The sequence below is a fragment of the Coregonus lavaretus genome, assembly GCF_964263955.1.
Source record: "Coregonus lavaretus genome assembly, chromosome: 11".
NCBI lineage: Eukaryota > Metazoa > Chordata > Actinopteri > Salmoniformes > Salmonidae > Coregonus > Coregonus lavaretus.
The window spans coordinates 40,401,565-40,418,222 of NC_139998.1; the positions used below are offsets into that span (position 1 = coordinate 40,401,565).

At 42.2% G+C, this 16,658-nt stretch overlaps 1 protein-coding gene across 1 annotated transcript; it reads left to right on the forward strand.

The window, feature by feature from the left end:
• Positions 1–1,905: 1,905 nt before the first annotated feature.
• LOC311136796 (synaptic vesicle glycoprotein 2B-like) lies at positions 1,906–11,261 on the forward strand (the record flags this gene model as incomplete). Its single annotated transcript, XM_084171077.1, has 12 exons — positions 1,906–2,368; positions 6,171–6,351; positions 7,153–7,304; positions 8,148–8,281; positions 8,484–8,573; positions 8,693–8,806; positions 8,914–9,002; positions 9,257–9,421; positions 9,696–9,829; positions 10,153–10,365; positions 10,691–10,850; positions 11,078–11,261. 12 exons carry the CDS (start codon positions 1,906–1,908, stop codon positions 11,259–11,261), a joined length of 2,079 nt encoding a protein of 692 aa, XP_084027203.1.
• Positions 11,262–16,658: the final 5,397 nt, after the last annotated feature.

Here is a 16,658-nt window from a genome sequence, read left to right on the forward strand (position 1 = left end):
AAACAGACTCCATGAGGGTGGTATGAGGGCCCGACGTCCACAGGTGGGTGTTGTGCTTACAGCCCAACACCGTGCAGGACGTTTGGCATTTGCCAGAGAACACCAAGATTGGCAAATTCGCCACTGGCGCCCTGTGCTCTTCACAGATGAAAGCAGGTTCACACTGAGCACATGTGACAGACGTGACAGAGTCTGGAGATGCCGTGGAGAACGTTCTGCTGCCTGCAACATCCTCCAGCATGACCGGTTTGGCGGTGGGTCAGTCATGGTGTGGGGTGGCATTTCTTTGGGGGGCCGCACAGCCCTCCATGTGCTCGCCAGAGGTAGCCTGACTGCCATTAGGTACCGAGATGAGATCCTCAGTCCCCTTGTGAGACCATATGCTGGTGCGGTTGGCCCTGGGTTCCTCCTAATGCAAGACAATGCTAGACCTCATGTGGCTGGAGTGTGTCAGCAGTTCCTGCAAGAGGAAGGCATTGATGCTATGGACTGGCCCGCCCGTTCCCCAGACCTGAATCCAATTGAGCACATCTGGGACATCATGTCTCGCTCCATCCACCAACGCCACGTTGCACCACAGACTGTCCAGGAGTTGGCGGATGCTTTAGTCCAGGTCTGGGAGGAGATCCCTCAGGAGACCATCCGCCACCTCATCAGGAGCATGCCCAGGCGTTGTAGGGAGGTCATATAGGCACGTGGAGGCCACACACACTACTGAGCCTCATTTTGACTTGTTTTAAGGACATTACATCAAAGTTGGATCAGCCTGTAGTGTGATTTTCCACTTTAATTTTGAGGGTGATCCAAATCCAGACCTCCATGGGTTGATAAATTTGATTTCCATTGATAATTTTTGTGTGATTTTGTTGTCAGCACATTCAACTATGTAAAGAAAAAAGTATTTAATAAGATTATTTCATTCATTCAGATCTAGGATGTGTTGTTTAAGTGTTCCCTTAATTTTTTTGAGCAGTGTATATATAATTACACAATTATAAGGCTCATCAGGTATGGGGTGCCTTATTATTGTTGTCATTGCTGTGTTTTAGTGTTAACTGAATGGTCTGAGAGGTTATTAAATCATACATCTAGGCTATGACCTAAAGCAGCTTATTGTTAGTAAATACATGTTTAAGTAGCAATAGGAATTCTCTAAGGAACATATTGAAATTGATAATGTTAAGGAATTATTTTATCATGCCAGTGAACAAGTGAACCCCCTGAGACATGTTCATGCAATTTGAAACACTTGAGTTGTTTCAGTATTGAGTTCATTAGAACTGCAAAAATGGTCTCATTATAAGCCTTTTGTGTGGTAACAAATGAGATTGAAAACTTAAGTGCAGGATAACTCTTTTATTTTCTTCTGTTCTAAGAGAGAAGAGCAGGCAGATATCAGGGCTGTCGCACAGACCCAATAGATAGATACAGTAGATAGGCTACATGCAGTAGATCCCAATAGTATACAGTATGTCTGAGTTCTAGTGTCAGCTCCCAGTCAAATCTATTACAAATGTATGAAACATTCCCATGTGTTCTGAGTAAATCAACAGAGTATTGATTTTGTTATCAATCATAAGAAATATGGATGGCATAACTGAATAAACTTCCTCTTTCAGGTTCAGCATGAGGCCTTGTGAAGAACTGAACAAGCAAAGGTAGTTATTCAAAAACAATCATTATTGTTCCAGTCCAGGTATTGTTCAAAAGATTACTTGAACAACAACCTCCTCAGATTACCAGAACAGGAACAAGAAACAGCTACAGCATAGCACCTGGAATACCAGAACACATACGGAGCATAGCACCAGACCAAGGTGCCCAGAATTATGCCAATCTAGTCAGAATCACTTGAAGGATCTTACTGCAACAGTGCTGACTTGGCTGTAACGTCTGAGCGATAGCATGGCTGACCCTTACCAGAACAATGTGTACCACCAAGGAGGAGGTGACCCCTATGGCACCTATGGAGAGGGAGGAGGCCAGGAGGGCTACGGTTACCAGGGCGAGTCCTACCCTCAGGAGGAGGATGCAGCCAGCGATGCCACGGAGGGCCATGATGATGAGGACCAGATGTACGAGGGGGAGTACCAGGGGATCCCCCACCCTGACGAGGTGAAGGCGGCCCAGAGGGCAGCGAGGGCCAAGGCCAGGCAGGCTCAGGCAGGGGCCACAGAGCTGGATGAGCTGGCTGAGCAGTATGAGGACATCATGGAGGACTGTGGACATGGACGGTTCCAGTGGACCCTGTTTATAGTGCTGGGCCTGGCCCTCATGGCTGACGGGGTGGAGTGCTTTGTGGTGGGGTTCGTGCTGCCCAGCGCTGAGAAGGACATGTGCTTATCCAATGGAGAGAAAGGCATGCTAGGTGAGTCATGGCTAAATGCCAATCCTTGTTGGAAGACATACAACCCATATTAACACTTGTCTTGTACAATGTCTGGGGCAATTGATTCTGGAAAAAAGGCATAAGAGGCTGAATTAAGAGTCTGAATTGTAATGGGAAAATAATAATGTTATATCTTCAAAAAATCTTAAAGTTCTGATACCAAATGAAATAATCGATCAGAGGACATTCTGTGGATATCAGTGCAGACTGTGTAAAATCAAAGCTAAGTTGTGGATTGTATTGGGGACAGTTCCAGCCAATAGCAGCCTTGCTGTCAATATTAGCCAGCAGGTACTTAAGGGCTCCGTAAATTAGAAATGTTCTCAAATACGCTAATGGCACAGTTGATTTCAAGATGAATCTGGATGCTTTTCATGCTCTACTTTATTTCAATATATTCCTGCTTAGTGAAGCAGGGGGGAAATTGATTATCCGTTTCTCCACAGCAAATAACATGAGTTTTGGCATCCGGAGCAATCTGCAGCATGCCACCAATCACACTGATTGAGACCATGCAGTATTTTGTAGGCCCATGTCTAGTGCAGTGGTGGATTTGAAATTCAGAGACAGACACCACAAGATAAGTCCTTCACTTTGAAACCTGCGGAAGCTGTCCAAGGAGACAAGTATCTGGGATGAGAGGGCAGATTTTCTCCCTCTCCCCAGCCTTCCCAGCCTCGGCGGCCCAGCAGCCCAGCAGGCTGTACTGGTTGGTAGTACTGAGTCAGCAGGTGGCTGAGGAGAGGAGATCAATAGCCACTCTACTGACCTTGTGTCTTGGATACATACTGTTCGCCTGCTGCTTCACTTCCCTTTGGCTAACTACACTGTGATAAACACAATCACGAGCAACTTTTATTCACTACACTGTATATTCTGTAGCCCTCAGATCTCAGACTGACTCACATGCAAAAAGTAATTGCCCTTCTGGAATAAATAATGTTTTTTTAATTGAATGGAATTGAATTGAATGGGTAGGGTGGAGTCATGGAACATTTAGGTACTCAGAGAATACAGGATATGCTGGATCATACACTGAACAAAAATATGAACTCAACATGTAAAGTGTTGGTCCCGTGTTTCATGAGCTGAAATAAAAGATCCAAGAAATTTTCCATACTCACAAAAAGCTAATTTCTATCACATTTTGTGCACAAATTTGTTTACATCCCTGTTAGTGAGCATTTCTCTTTTGCCAAGATAATCCATCCAACTGACAGGTGTGGCATATCAAGAAGATGATTAAACAGCATGATCATTACACAGGTGCACCTTGTGCTGGGAACAATAAAAGACCACTCTAGAATGTGCAGTTTTGTCACACAACATAATGCCACAGATGTCTCAAGTTTTGAGGGAGCGTGCAATTGGCATGCTCACTGCAGGAATGTCCACCAGAGCTGTTGCCAGATAATTTAATGCTAATCTCTCTACCATAAGCCTCCTCCAACGTCGTTTTAGAGAATTTGGCAGTACATCCAACCGGTCTCCATGTGTATGGAGTGTGGGTGAGCGGTTTGCTGATGTCAATGTTATGAACAGAGTGCCCCATGGTGGCGGTGGGGTTATGATATGGGCAGGCATTGCTACGGACAACGAACAAAATTGCATTTTATCGATGGCAGTTTGAATGCAGAGATACCATGACGAGATCCTGAGGCCCATTGTCGTGCCATTCATCCGCCGCCATCACCTCATGTTTCAGCATGATAATGCACGTCCCCATGTCGCAGGGATCTGTACACAATTCCTGGGAGCTGAAAATGTCCCAGTTCTTCCATGGCCTGCATACTCACCGTGTGCGACAGCGTGTTCCAGTTCCCACCAATATCCAGCAACTTTATACAGCCATTGAAGAGGATTGGGACAACATTCCACAGGCCACAATCAACAGCCTGATCAACTCTATGTGAAGGAGATGTGTCGCGCAGCATGAGGCAAATGGTGGTAACACCAGATACTGACTGGTTTTCTGATCCACACCCCTACCTTTTTTTAAAGGTATCTGTGACCAACAGATGCATATCTCTATTCCCAGTCATGTGAAATCCATAGAATAGGGCCAAATGTATTTATTTCAATTGACTGATTTCCTTATATGAACTGTAACTCAGTAAAACCTTAGAAATTTTTGCATGTTGCGTTTATATTTTTTTCAGTATATTTATCTCGTGTAACATCTCCTTTTAAAAGGAACAAGTTAGCAGCTTTTCTGTTTTTTCTGAGTCAGGCAGCCTATTAGTTATTCACTATCTCATCTTGCTCTTTACAGTAATTGAATCTACATTTTACCAATGCCCCTGAAAATGTTTCAGTCCAAATGTACAGAATACACTCCAGTTTATCTCAAGGGTTTAGATTTTGACTTCCTAACCATAATCAATCAGTTTCAATGGGACTACTGAAATATGAGATGCCTCTAATTCACACTTTCACTGTGATCACCACTGCATACATTCTGACTCAATGGATGTAAGCTGTCCAATCAGAAGGCAGAGTGGCAGTAGTGTCACTGTTCTACAGGGAGAGTAGGGTGGGGGATTGGTCCTCATCTCCATATGTTTATCCGGTGACGGCAGGCCAGAGTCTTCGCTCTCACACCAGTCATCACCCACAGCCCCCATGGCAGTACCATCTGCAGTGACATCGTGCCACCATGCCAGGCGCTGGCACTTGGCACAGGCTGCTGGTGGTAAAATGTGTTATTTTGGGGAGATTCTTCCCCAGTGATAGGGTTGGATTGATGGGCTACAGGTAAGCTGAGTAATGGTTTAGATGTACATATACAGTGCATAGAAAAGTGACACACATAAGTGCTCTCATCTGCAATAGACAAGCAGGCCGCTGATGCACAGTACTAGAATGGCCACATAACTTATATCTACTTATCTGGGGCTTAAATTAATAGGCTTTATCACCCAAGGTTAGAAAAGACTGTACTTTCTGAGGCAGAAACACAGCCACCTTCATGATTCTATCGAATGTCAGCATTTAGAGTACTTAAACAAAAATCACTTCTTTTTTTTCATACTTTATGCAAGCATTCATTATATGCTAAAAATAGGTGTTCCAGTTCAGCTTTGAGAGATGGACAAATGCACACGTTAAATACTGTTATGTTTCTTTCGAGACACCCTGCTGACAGGTAAAAGCACTAAAAGCGGTATGACATCCAAATAGGATACCTGTTGTTAAGACTTCACAAAAGACCATTCAAGGCTATTCAATTTGACCAAAAATACATTTTGTCTGTCGTTACCTTAGAAACACGATTTTACCTCTCTGACCTAGCCTTGAGAATGAGTCAGAATGCAGAGTACAAATAGATATATACACATGCACAACTATTCCAAAAATGTTTATATTAGTGTTTTTGGTATTATCAATTAAAATATATTGTATTACACAGAGATTTCTCAATACTGCCCATAGGACATTCCCCTCCAGTGCCCGTCTCTCAGTAGTGATGTACAAGCCTGTCCCCTAGTGGACAACATCAAAAGTGGCGCCCATGTCCAGATATCCCGTTTCAGCATTGCTGCTGAGGCTGTGGTAGTAGTTGAGCATTCAAAAACAACTCTGTATATTGTATGTCATCAAAAGTGTTTCCCTAAAATACAGTTCTGTGATCCATAAAAGCACACCAGAATGTATGGTCACCTCAAGTATGTTGAGTGCAATCTACCACTTTATTCACTGAGTTCAAATCACTAGATACATGTCTGCTAGTGAACTGTACCTGTGCTGGCTGCTGACTGTCTTGCCTCTCTCTCTCCTGCAGGTTTGATAGTGTTCCTGGGAATGATGGTTGGGGCGTTCATCTGGGGAGGCATGGCAGACAAACTGGGCCGCCGGAGGTGTCTGATCTGGGCACTCACCATCAACTGTGTCTTCGCCTTCCTCTCCTCCTTCGCCCAGGGATACGGCTTCTTTCTCTTCTTTAGGCTCATCTCCGGCATCGGGTAAAAAAGACCCCCGTCTATAGAGAGAGAGGAAACAATGGATGAGTTTCTAATTGAAGGAATTAGGGTTGTGACTGGGATGCTATAGTACATGTGAACATGATCCTCTCTACCTGATAAAATATATGTTGTACAATGTAACGGTAACAAAGCCACAGCCTCTGAAGAAGCTACATGGATGAAGCAGTAGTTACTGTAGGACTTGTGCTAGATTACACTTCCTCCCAGGTCAGCACATTCAGAGCGCCTCTCCTCCTCCACCTACAACAATGCAGCATTGTGCTGTCTCAGAATAGTGTTGTTCCACAGGGATGTAAGCAAGCTACGCATACTGACTCTAGAATCAGGTCAAAGCGTATGCAAAAACATTGTGTTGTGTGTAAAGAAAACCTCAGCTGGAGGAGCATGGTGTATTAGGCTATTGTGTATCCATGCATGTTTGGATATTAGTGGAATCTCAAACTACTGACCTCAAACTACTGACCTTTGTGAAAATTACCTGCTTACAAAAATACTATTCTCCTGCATTTATTTCAAAGACTATATGAAGCTCTGAAAGGAGATCAGTACCAGACCAGTAACTTGCTCCGTGATCTGTGTTTAGATACATTTCAGTGTTGGAAAAAACGAAAACATAATGTCATAATACTTGTGAAATCAGGTCTCCCTCGAAAAATCTGTTCTTCCTCGAAAAATAGATGATTCACCTAGGGACTTCCTGGATACATAAAGGCAAATCTCTTGTGTAATCTACAATCTAAATCTCTCAGTGAGTTACTAATCCTCTGTATCTCCCTTCAGTATCGGAGGTTCTGTCCCCATTGTCTACTCCTACTTCTCAGAGTTCCTTCAGATGGACAAGAGGGGGGAACACCTGAGCTGGCTGTGTATGTTCTGGATGGTGGGAGGCATCTATGCCTCCTTCACTGCCTGGGGCATCATCCCTCACTATGGTACAGTACAATACTGCACACTAAACACTTAACAGACAACCCTTAGGGGCCATGACCTGGGATTAAAATCATCCTCCTTGCTGACAAAAGCAAGTTCACCCAAGTACAGCTACAGCAGTCCCTGCATTGGATGTTATGGAAACGTAACACGACTAAGCCATAGTAGGTTGGTGGCACCTTAATTGGGGATGACGGGCTCGTGGTAATGGCTGGAGCGGAATGAGTGGAATGATATCAAATACATCAAACACATGGTTTCCATGGTTTCCATGTGTTTGATGCCGTTCCAGTCACTATGTTCTAGCCATTATTATGAGCCGTCCTCCCTTCAGCAGCCTCCACTGGACTAAGCATATGTGTTGGGTTAATTAACTGGCTGATAGATTTGTAATCATAATATTAGTCTGTAAACGCACCTATAGACCCAGGGAGGGATTTGGGTTATGTTCCAGGTTCTAGAGTAGTCACAGATAATGGATAATGATTGTGTCAAATCAAATCAAATCAAATTGTATTGGTCACATACACGTGTTTAGCAGATGTTATTGCGGGTGTAGCGAAATGCTTGTGTTTCTAGCTCTGACAGTGCAGTAATATCTAACAAGTAATATCTAACACAAATCTAAGTAAAGCAAAGGAATTAAGAATATATCAAATATATGGACGAGCAATGTCAGAGCGGCATAGACTAAGATACAGTAGAATAGTATAGAATGCAGTATATACATATGAGATGAGTAATGCAAGATATGTAAACATTATTAAAGTGACTAGTGTTCCATTTATTAAAGTGGCCAGTGATTTCTAATCTATGTATACAATTGTGGCTGTGTTATGTTCCAGGCTGGGGCTTCAGCATGGGGACAGAGTTCCAGTTCCACAGCTGGAGGGTGTTTGTGCTGGTCTGTGCCCTGCCTGCCATCACCTCCCTGGTGGGGCTCATGTTCATGCCTGAGAGCCCCAGGTTCCTCCTGGAGGTAAAATCAATTTTCTTAAGATTAAGATGAACAGTACAGGAATGTAATACTTGGGGCCTTTAACATATTGTGTTGATCAAACAACATTTTCATACAAAACCCAAAACCGATTTTGCAGATGTATTTGGTTTAAAAACACACACAAAAAACTGTGTGGACTATAGTGAGGTTTTGACTTACAGTATGTGGCTGTCTTTATCAGAATGCCAAACACGACGAGGCCTGGATGATCCTGAAAAATGTCCATGACACCAACTGGAGGGCAAAGGGCCAGCCTGAGAAGGTCTTCCAGGTGTGTGGAAACAACATCACAGATTAACACTAAATAACATGTGCTTGAAGGGCTCCTTTGCCATTTTCAGAATCACTGAATATATTGAAACAAAGTGAGCATCATTTCATTCCCCTCAGGTGACCCACATCAAGGCTCCTAAGACCCAGGAGGATGAGTTAATTGAGATCCAGAGTGCCACAGGGACGGCTATACAGCGTTGGGCCGTCCGGACCCTCACTCTGTGCAAACTGGTAGGACCAAACATTTTCAGAAAACAAACACATTACTAATGAGACCAACAATAACACTAACAGGCTATTAGTATGTGATGTGTCACTATGCTGTGTTTTCATTGCAGGTGCTGAAGAACATTGCTTCTCTATTGGGACCTGAGCTGAGACTAAGTACACTGTTCATGGCCATCATCTGGTTCACAATGGCCTTCAGGTAAATATATGTACAATATATTTGATGCCAAACAGGCAAGGATGTATACCATGTGCAGCTGATTGTAAATACCTGTAGATACATTCTGTGTCCCAAATGGCACCATATTCCCCCCATGGGCCCTGGTTAACAGCAGTACACTATAGAGAATAGGGTGCCATTTGGGACACAAAAATACTGAATGTGTATTTTAATGTTGGTTGTCAATGTTCTCTTTACTATGGTCCAAAAACTCTGATATCATCGTATTTCAGTTACTATGGACTGGGTGTGTGGTTCCCTGACATGATCAAATACCTGCAGCAAGAGGAGTATGAGTCCAAAGTCAAGGTGTTCCACAGAGAGAGAGTAGAACGCTTCCACTTCAACTTCTCCCTGGAGAATCAGATCCACAGAGAGGGAGAATACATCAATGACAAGTATGTCATCTCCATGCTCCACCTTCTGGCCCTTCTGAGTACTACACCACAGGAACACCTAGTAATACTGTATTACAACAGTCATTTATCACTGTCATGTCTCTTGATAATATCACAATGTAACATATCATTCTATGTAAGTATGGCACATATTATTTCTTTCAAAATGATACAGACAATATTGAATAGGAATAGTGCTGTCTGTCATTCTAGCATGTAATGTACCACTTCATCAAAAACTCAGGAATCATGCTTTTGTGTTCCATCCCTTTAGGTTTATCAACATACAGATGAAGTCTGTTAAGTTTGAGGATTCACTGTTTGAAGATTGTTACTTTGAGGACATAAAGTCCACTGAAACAATCTTTGAGAACTGCACCATCAGATCCACCGTCTTCTATAACACAGGTGGGAGCCATTGGAGGTGTTACAGTAGGCCAACCAATGTGTCACATTGTTAACAAGTTTAACCCTTTGGAAAGTTTCCAAAATAAAAAAAAGGTTAAACAGAGATTGAACTTTTTCAAAAATCAAGTCCTGCGCAATATGAATGAAGAAACATAATGACAATACAGTATGTAATGCATTTCAACATCATCAATTACCATTGCTATGTTTCACTGAAAACAAACAGTACATATTGACCAGTGGACTGAGAATTGCAAAGCCATGAATGTTTCTCCACGTACACTATTTATGTTATATCGTTGGCATTGTCACGTTTCCTCCAGATCTGTACGAGGAAAGGTTCATAGACTGTAGACTGGAGAACACCACATTCCTCCATAATAAGAAGGGCTGTCACCTGGACATCGACGAGGAGAACGACGTGCTCATCTACCTGGTCAGCTTCCTGGGGTCCCTGGCTGTTCTACCCGGCAACATCATATCAGCTCTGTTCATGGAGAAGATAGGCAGGGTCAAAATCATAGGCGAGTTGGTCTGTATTAGACAAAGTACATTGGTAATAGGTTTCTTTGATTTTAACTGTATTGGTTCTTACAATGGACAGGTAGGACAAGTGTGGATTCTGTGTAGAGCAGCAGCTCAGCTATTGTTCTGACATTCTGCTCTTCGATTGTCAGATGAGAAAAGTGCGAGCATAGAGATGTATATGGGTGTGAGCCTTGAAATATGATCAAGGAACATCGAAGTGTGATTTAATCTTACCGCACACCTCACGGCTCCATCTCCCTCTACACATGATGGGCCAGTGCCACTGAGCTCACTGCTTCCTAATGTGAGCCCAATCTGCTCCTCTCTTTGCAGGCCTCTCCATGCTGATCTCAGCTGGGTGCACCTTCTTCCTGTTCCTGAGCTTCAGTCAGGCGGCCATCATAGCCTGGCAGTGTCTGTTCTGTGGGGTCAGCGTGGCAGCGTGGAACGGCATCGAGGTCATCACAGTGGAACTCTACCCAGCCTCCAAAAGGTACAGTACAGCAATCTGGAAATCAGACATTAATTTATTAGATAGGCCTATCTAATTTATTATATTGTGCCTATTGGAAATAGATAGTTGATATGATATGATATTGTATTATTTGCTTTATACTGTTAAAAGTATGTCAACCCATTATCATCAGTTACTGAATCAAATGGATGTAAAAAATGTCCCCTGTGGTGTATTTAACCTATGTCCCTAACCTCCTCCCGTAGAGCCACAGCGTTCGGGGTGTTGAATGCCCTCTGTAAGCTGGCGGCCATCCTGGGCACCTCCATCTTTGCCTCCTTTGTGGGGGTCACCAAAGTCGTCCCCATTCTCCTCTCCTGCACTGCTCTGGTGTGTGGAGGCCTGGTGGCCCTCAAGCTGCCCGAGACCCGGGAGAAGATCCTCCAGTGAGGAGGTCATGCTGGCCAAAGGTCAAAGGTCACAGGAGCAAGGAGCTACCTTTACAGGTAGAGTTTCTCTGAGAGACACACAGGCATTATGCAAGATTGGCTGTAACCAACAGGAGTTGACAAGAGTTTGTTCCACCAACATAGAGATCCTTTAATTACAAGCTAACTAACAGTGTTCTTCATTGTCTGTTCTGTCTCACCAGTTATGAAGTGTTTGGAGTGAAATGCTTTAAAATCAATTCCATATCTAAATTATTATTGGGACCAAATGGGAATTTTTCTCTAATTCAATCGCTTATGTATCGGTCTATAAATCATAATTTGCCCCATTAATGTACGATATTGTTGACCTGAGACGCAAGATAAGAATTGGAAAATATGTAAACCTCTTGATGGAGACTTTGGTAACCAGAAACAGATTTCTGTTCAAGGGAATGTTTCTCCAGTGCCATTTTGAATTCAGGTACTGTTGTTGTTTTGTTTTGCTAGAATTATGTTTTTTAAATCTTGGCCCTGCCTCAATTAATCATTCTCAACTCAAACCCTCTACCTTCTCTCCAAAATGTAAACTCTATTGACTGTAGTGTAGCATTCCCTCCATGTATTCTCGTCTTGTGTTTCAATGTAGTGGGAGGACAGCAAATATCCTTCACCACATCTATACTGTATTTTTGAATCATTACCTTTAGTTGAGTGTTAGAGGTTATAGTCCATCAACCAGGGGTATATTCAGTAGGTCGCCAACTAGGGAACAACATACAACTGCAATTTACTGCGGTATTCTCCATCAAATTGAGGAGATAACGAATTTGGCCATTCCATTCTAATCTTATTTTCTGACATGCTCTGAAAATGGAATCCTGCTGAATATGCACCTGGAATCAAACCACAATAGATTAGATTTTTGCATTCCAATTTTCCAATTGCAACTTCATTCAGCAAACTGGTTGGTCCTTCAGTGTGTTTGTGTGCTTTCTTGTAAATGTTCTCAGTTTCAGCCTCCATGTTGCTGTACTGTTTCATTAATGTCTTGGGCTGTGGTTTATTTGTGTTGTCTATGCGATGACATCCTTAGTTTTTCTGTTGAAGTGGTACCACTTCAGGCGGTAGGTAGCTTAGTGGGTAAGAGCGTTGTGCCAGTAACCGAAAGGTCGCTGGTTCTAATCCCCGAGCCGACTAGGTGAAAAAATCTGTCTATGTGCCCTTAAGCAAGGCACTTAACCCTAATTGCTCCTGTAAGTCGCTCTGGATAAGAGCGTCTGCTAAATGACGTAAATGTAAAATGTACCACATAGGAATACAACTTTTTTTTTATATATGTGGGGGAAATGCTCTTATTGCATTGGGGATAGGAGATTCACTGAAGCACACAGTGCTGTTACTGTTAACTGTCTACTGAGTTGCATGTGTGTGTTAGTAATGTTTCTGTGTCTTTTTCATGTGTTGTTCAAAAAGCAAGTAGTCTGAATGATGATTACTGTCTGTGTGTGTCACTGTAATTAACTGACTGGATTGTAGCCTGTACCAGCTTGAATTAACAATCACTTTAGTTAGTTTAAGCATTTCTTAGCTGTTTCTTGTCAAGTATTGAGGAGCCAATCGCATTTCTTTCCAATACAAAACAAGACAATTATTTCTGTCATACTAACAATCGAACAGTTACACAAACTGAGGCTTTGCTGTTGAAACACTATTTTGCATTTTACTATCCTTATTGTATCTATACTATATTCACACAATAACATAACATATTTCAAAATAGAGAAAGTTACAAAGCAAGAATAAAGGTGATGTTGAATTATCCTTTTTCAAAATGTAGGTTTGGTTTCCTTTAGTTAGTCTATAGAACATCTGTACCATTATATGTAGGTACGTAGACACAATTATTGCCAATACATTGTGTAATACCTGTTATACCGCTCTTGAAAACATACACTGATTTGTTATCAATTGAGCTGCAGGAAGTGATCAGCCTTAACTGAATGCAAGGATTCTGTCGAGCAGTAAGGTACGTGGTGTTTTCAGTAAAACCTTGTTTCTTTCTCAAGCATCTTTTTGAGCTGCACCACCACTGTTATCAAGGGATTGGCTTATGAATACACTTCTTGGGTGTTTTACTTCTCTGAGTTAGTTTGTCTCTGCGTCATTGTAAAACAGAAAGCCATACTTTGTTCTTTGTTTTTATATTTTTCTCTCAAAATATTGTCTGTCATGAAAAAAAATATTTTGCATACATTTTCTGTTTTGGGATTTTGTGACTGTGAAAAGATGAAACACATCAAATAAATCTATTAGTGTACTGTACTGTGAGCGATGGTTGGTTTGTTCTTCTTGGCATGAATGGTGTAATAGGCCACTCAGTGGTAGACAGACCTGGTTGGTTCAGGTTTCTACAGTGTTATGAAAGGTGTACAACAGGAACATGAGGAACTGCACACCACTCATAACTCATTCATTCTGAATTGGAAACATGCTCTCTTACGCTTGGTTGAGATGTTTTGAGTCAGACATAGAACCCATTCAGGGGTCCCATCATTTCACCTATTTTGAGTGGGGGGATACTTCTCAACACAGAGCATTGGAGAGGGGGGGCGGGGGGGGTCTGAAGTGTAAAATCATATACAGTTTGTGGGTGGTGATGTTTACTCTACCAGAGGTGTGAAACAACTTACTTCACCAGGGACAAAATTAGGACACCAGGTCCAAAAGCAGAGTAAAAATGGGAGCTGTAGATATTTATAGGTAGAGTAGAACAGAATGCTAACAGCGAATAGATCATATTTTTTGGTTTGCATATTGTATGGAGAATTGTAAACAATTATATAGGACATCTGCCGATCCAGTTCTGCTGTTCTGCCTGCAGCTATGGAACTCTGATCTGTTTCACTGGACGTGCTACCTTGGTCCCTCTCTAGGTTTCTTCCTAGGTTCCTGTCTTTCTAGGGAATGTTTCCTAGCCACTGTGCTTCTACATCTGCATTGCTTGCTCTTTAGGGTTTTAGGCTGGGTATCTGTATAGGACTTTGTGACAACTGCTGATGTAAAAACTGCTTTATAAAATGCATTTGATTGATTGACTGACATAATAGAGGTCAACTGCTACAAATATGAATCTGGAGAACATCCATCACAGCTCTTCTCTAAAACCCCAAACTGGGCTTTAATGGTGAAAACTAGACTCACTGCTTTAGACAACTCTGGATGTAGTGAGTGCTGAGTGTGCAACCATGGGAAGGCTCGGGCCATGTCAGGCTGGCTGAAGGTTCTGGGGGCATGGGGAGGGGACAGGACAGGTGCTAGCTCTGGCTCTAGCTGTCACTATGAGGTGCTAATGGCCACTGCAGGCCCACTGGCCTCTCCCCCACAGGCTCACTGGCCTCTCCCCCATAGATGCGGGAAATAGTTTGGGGCTGGGGGTGCTGCGATTTGTTTTGCTCGCGCTGCAGATGGCTATATCAGTCCGCTAGTACAGGACTATTAAAGGCCCAGTTCACTACTTTTGTGAAGAAAAAAAAATGTCAAGAAAAAAACTAATATATACACTACCAGTCAAAAGTTTGGACACACCTATTCATTCAAGGCAAAGGGTGGCTATTTGAAGAATCTCAAATATATAATATATTTTGATTTGTTTAACACTTTTTTGGTTACTACATGATTCCATATGTGTTATTTCATAGTTTTATTCTACAATGTAGAAAATAGTAAAAATAAAGAAAAACCCTTGAATGAGTAGGTGTGTCCAAACTTTTGACAGGTACTGTATATGATTTTTATTCTGATTTTTCAGGGGTGCTGCAGCACCCTCAGCACCCCTGCTTAGCGCGGCAATGCTCTCCCCCACAGGCCCCTCTAACCCCCACCAGGGTGAGCCTAGCGTCACACAGGGCCAGGGCAGCTGGGGATAGACACCAAACAGGGTTTTCATTATACAATATACACAATAATGACATACTGTTATAGAGAGCCACTACTTGGGGCACTTAGCAATTGTGTAAAACTGTGATACTTGCAAATGTGACAAGCCTTTTCAAGTCTTTGGTATCTCATCTCTCAAATGTGCATCATAAATTGTAGTTAGTTATATTGAGATATGGTCACATATAACTGAAAATGTTTGCTTATAGTGTGCATTAGACATTATTTATCCAGATATTCCATCCACACACTGAAACTTTACATTTACTTGATATAAGAGAGGGAATTTAGTGATCTTGACGTGTTCACCAAGGGTCAAGATGGGTTGTGTATGAGTTAACACGAACAGGCTTCAGTATAAACATGAATGTGTGAGGAAAACCCCCACAAACCTCCCTAGTCACACCACACAGTTAAAGAACCTACCCAGTACAACAATGAGTTGCCCACCTGGCATGAGGTGGGCAACTCATTGTTGTATTGGGTAGGTTCTTTAACTGTTCATATAAAATCACAATCTATTTTGAATTTCCTCATATTATACATCTTGTTACAGATGGGTTAGGAGGAGATTCAGGATTGGTCCTTCAAAGTGAAAATATCCACATATTAAATAAATATAACATTAACAAACTATAACGACTGTTGCACAATATTTAATAAGTCAGTTATACTGTCTCATAGTGTCAGCATAGCATATTTCTCAATCACAGCACACTATGAAAGGCCTTAATTATGTTTGATTATCTCTTTAGTCCCAGTTACACGTGTGGTGTGACTTTCCATTACTGGTTCACACAGTCCAGAGAACAGTGGCTGTGTCTTTAGCTGAGCTCATTAGAGGTGCCAAGTGACACCTTGGCTGTGAGAGAGTTGCCCCTGCTTCTTCTATGGACCTCTAAACTGACCACCAGCGTACACACTACGACCTGGTGGCCTTTCATGTTGTGGTCTTAAGCTACCATGCTGTAGGCGATATGTGTAGTGCCTTCAGAAATTATTCATACCCCTTGACTTATTCCATATTTTGTTGTGTTACAGCCTGAATTCAAAATATTTTTTATCAACACACAATACCCTATAATGACAAAGGCCCAGATTCCGACCCGAGTTAAGCACGTGTAAATGGAACTGTAATTAATAACTTGATAAAATCTATTGAGCTAGGTAAATGGGTGATCCATTTGGAGAAGGGGATTGTAAATAGACATAGCACATTTTTTGATGATTTTTCCTTGTGATCTCTGGAGACTAATGTGAAACCAGCCATAAGGAAGCAAACGGAAAATCATATCAACATGACTTGTATTGCGGCACCTTTTCCACAGTGAAATAGGATATAAATAGCTGTTCTGTTATTTATAATTCTAATTGTGTGCCCTCATAATTTGCGTGGATGAAATTTGGAGACCCAAGCTATAGCCTTCTGTAAGGCTGAACCTGCCGAGGTGATTATATGAGTTAATTATATTAGAACGTT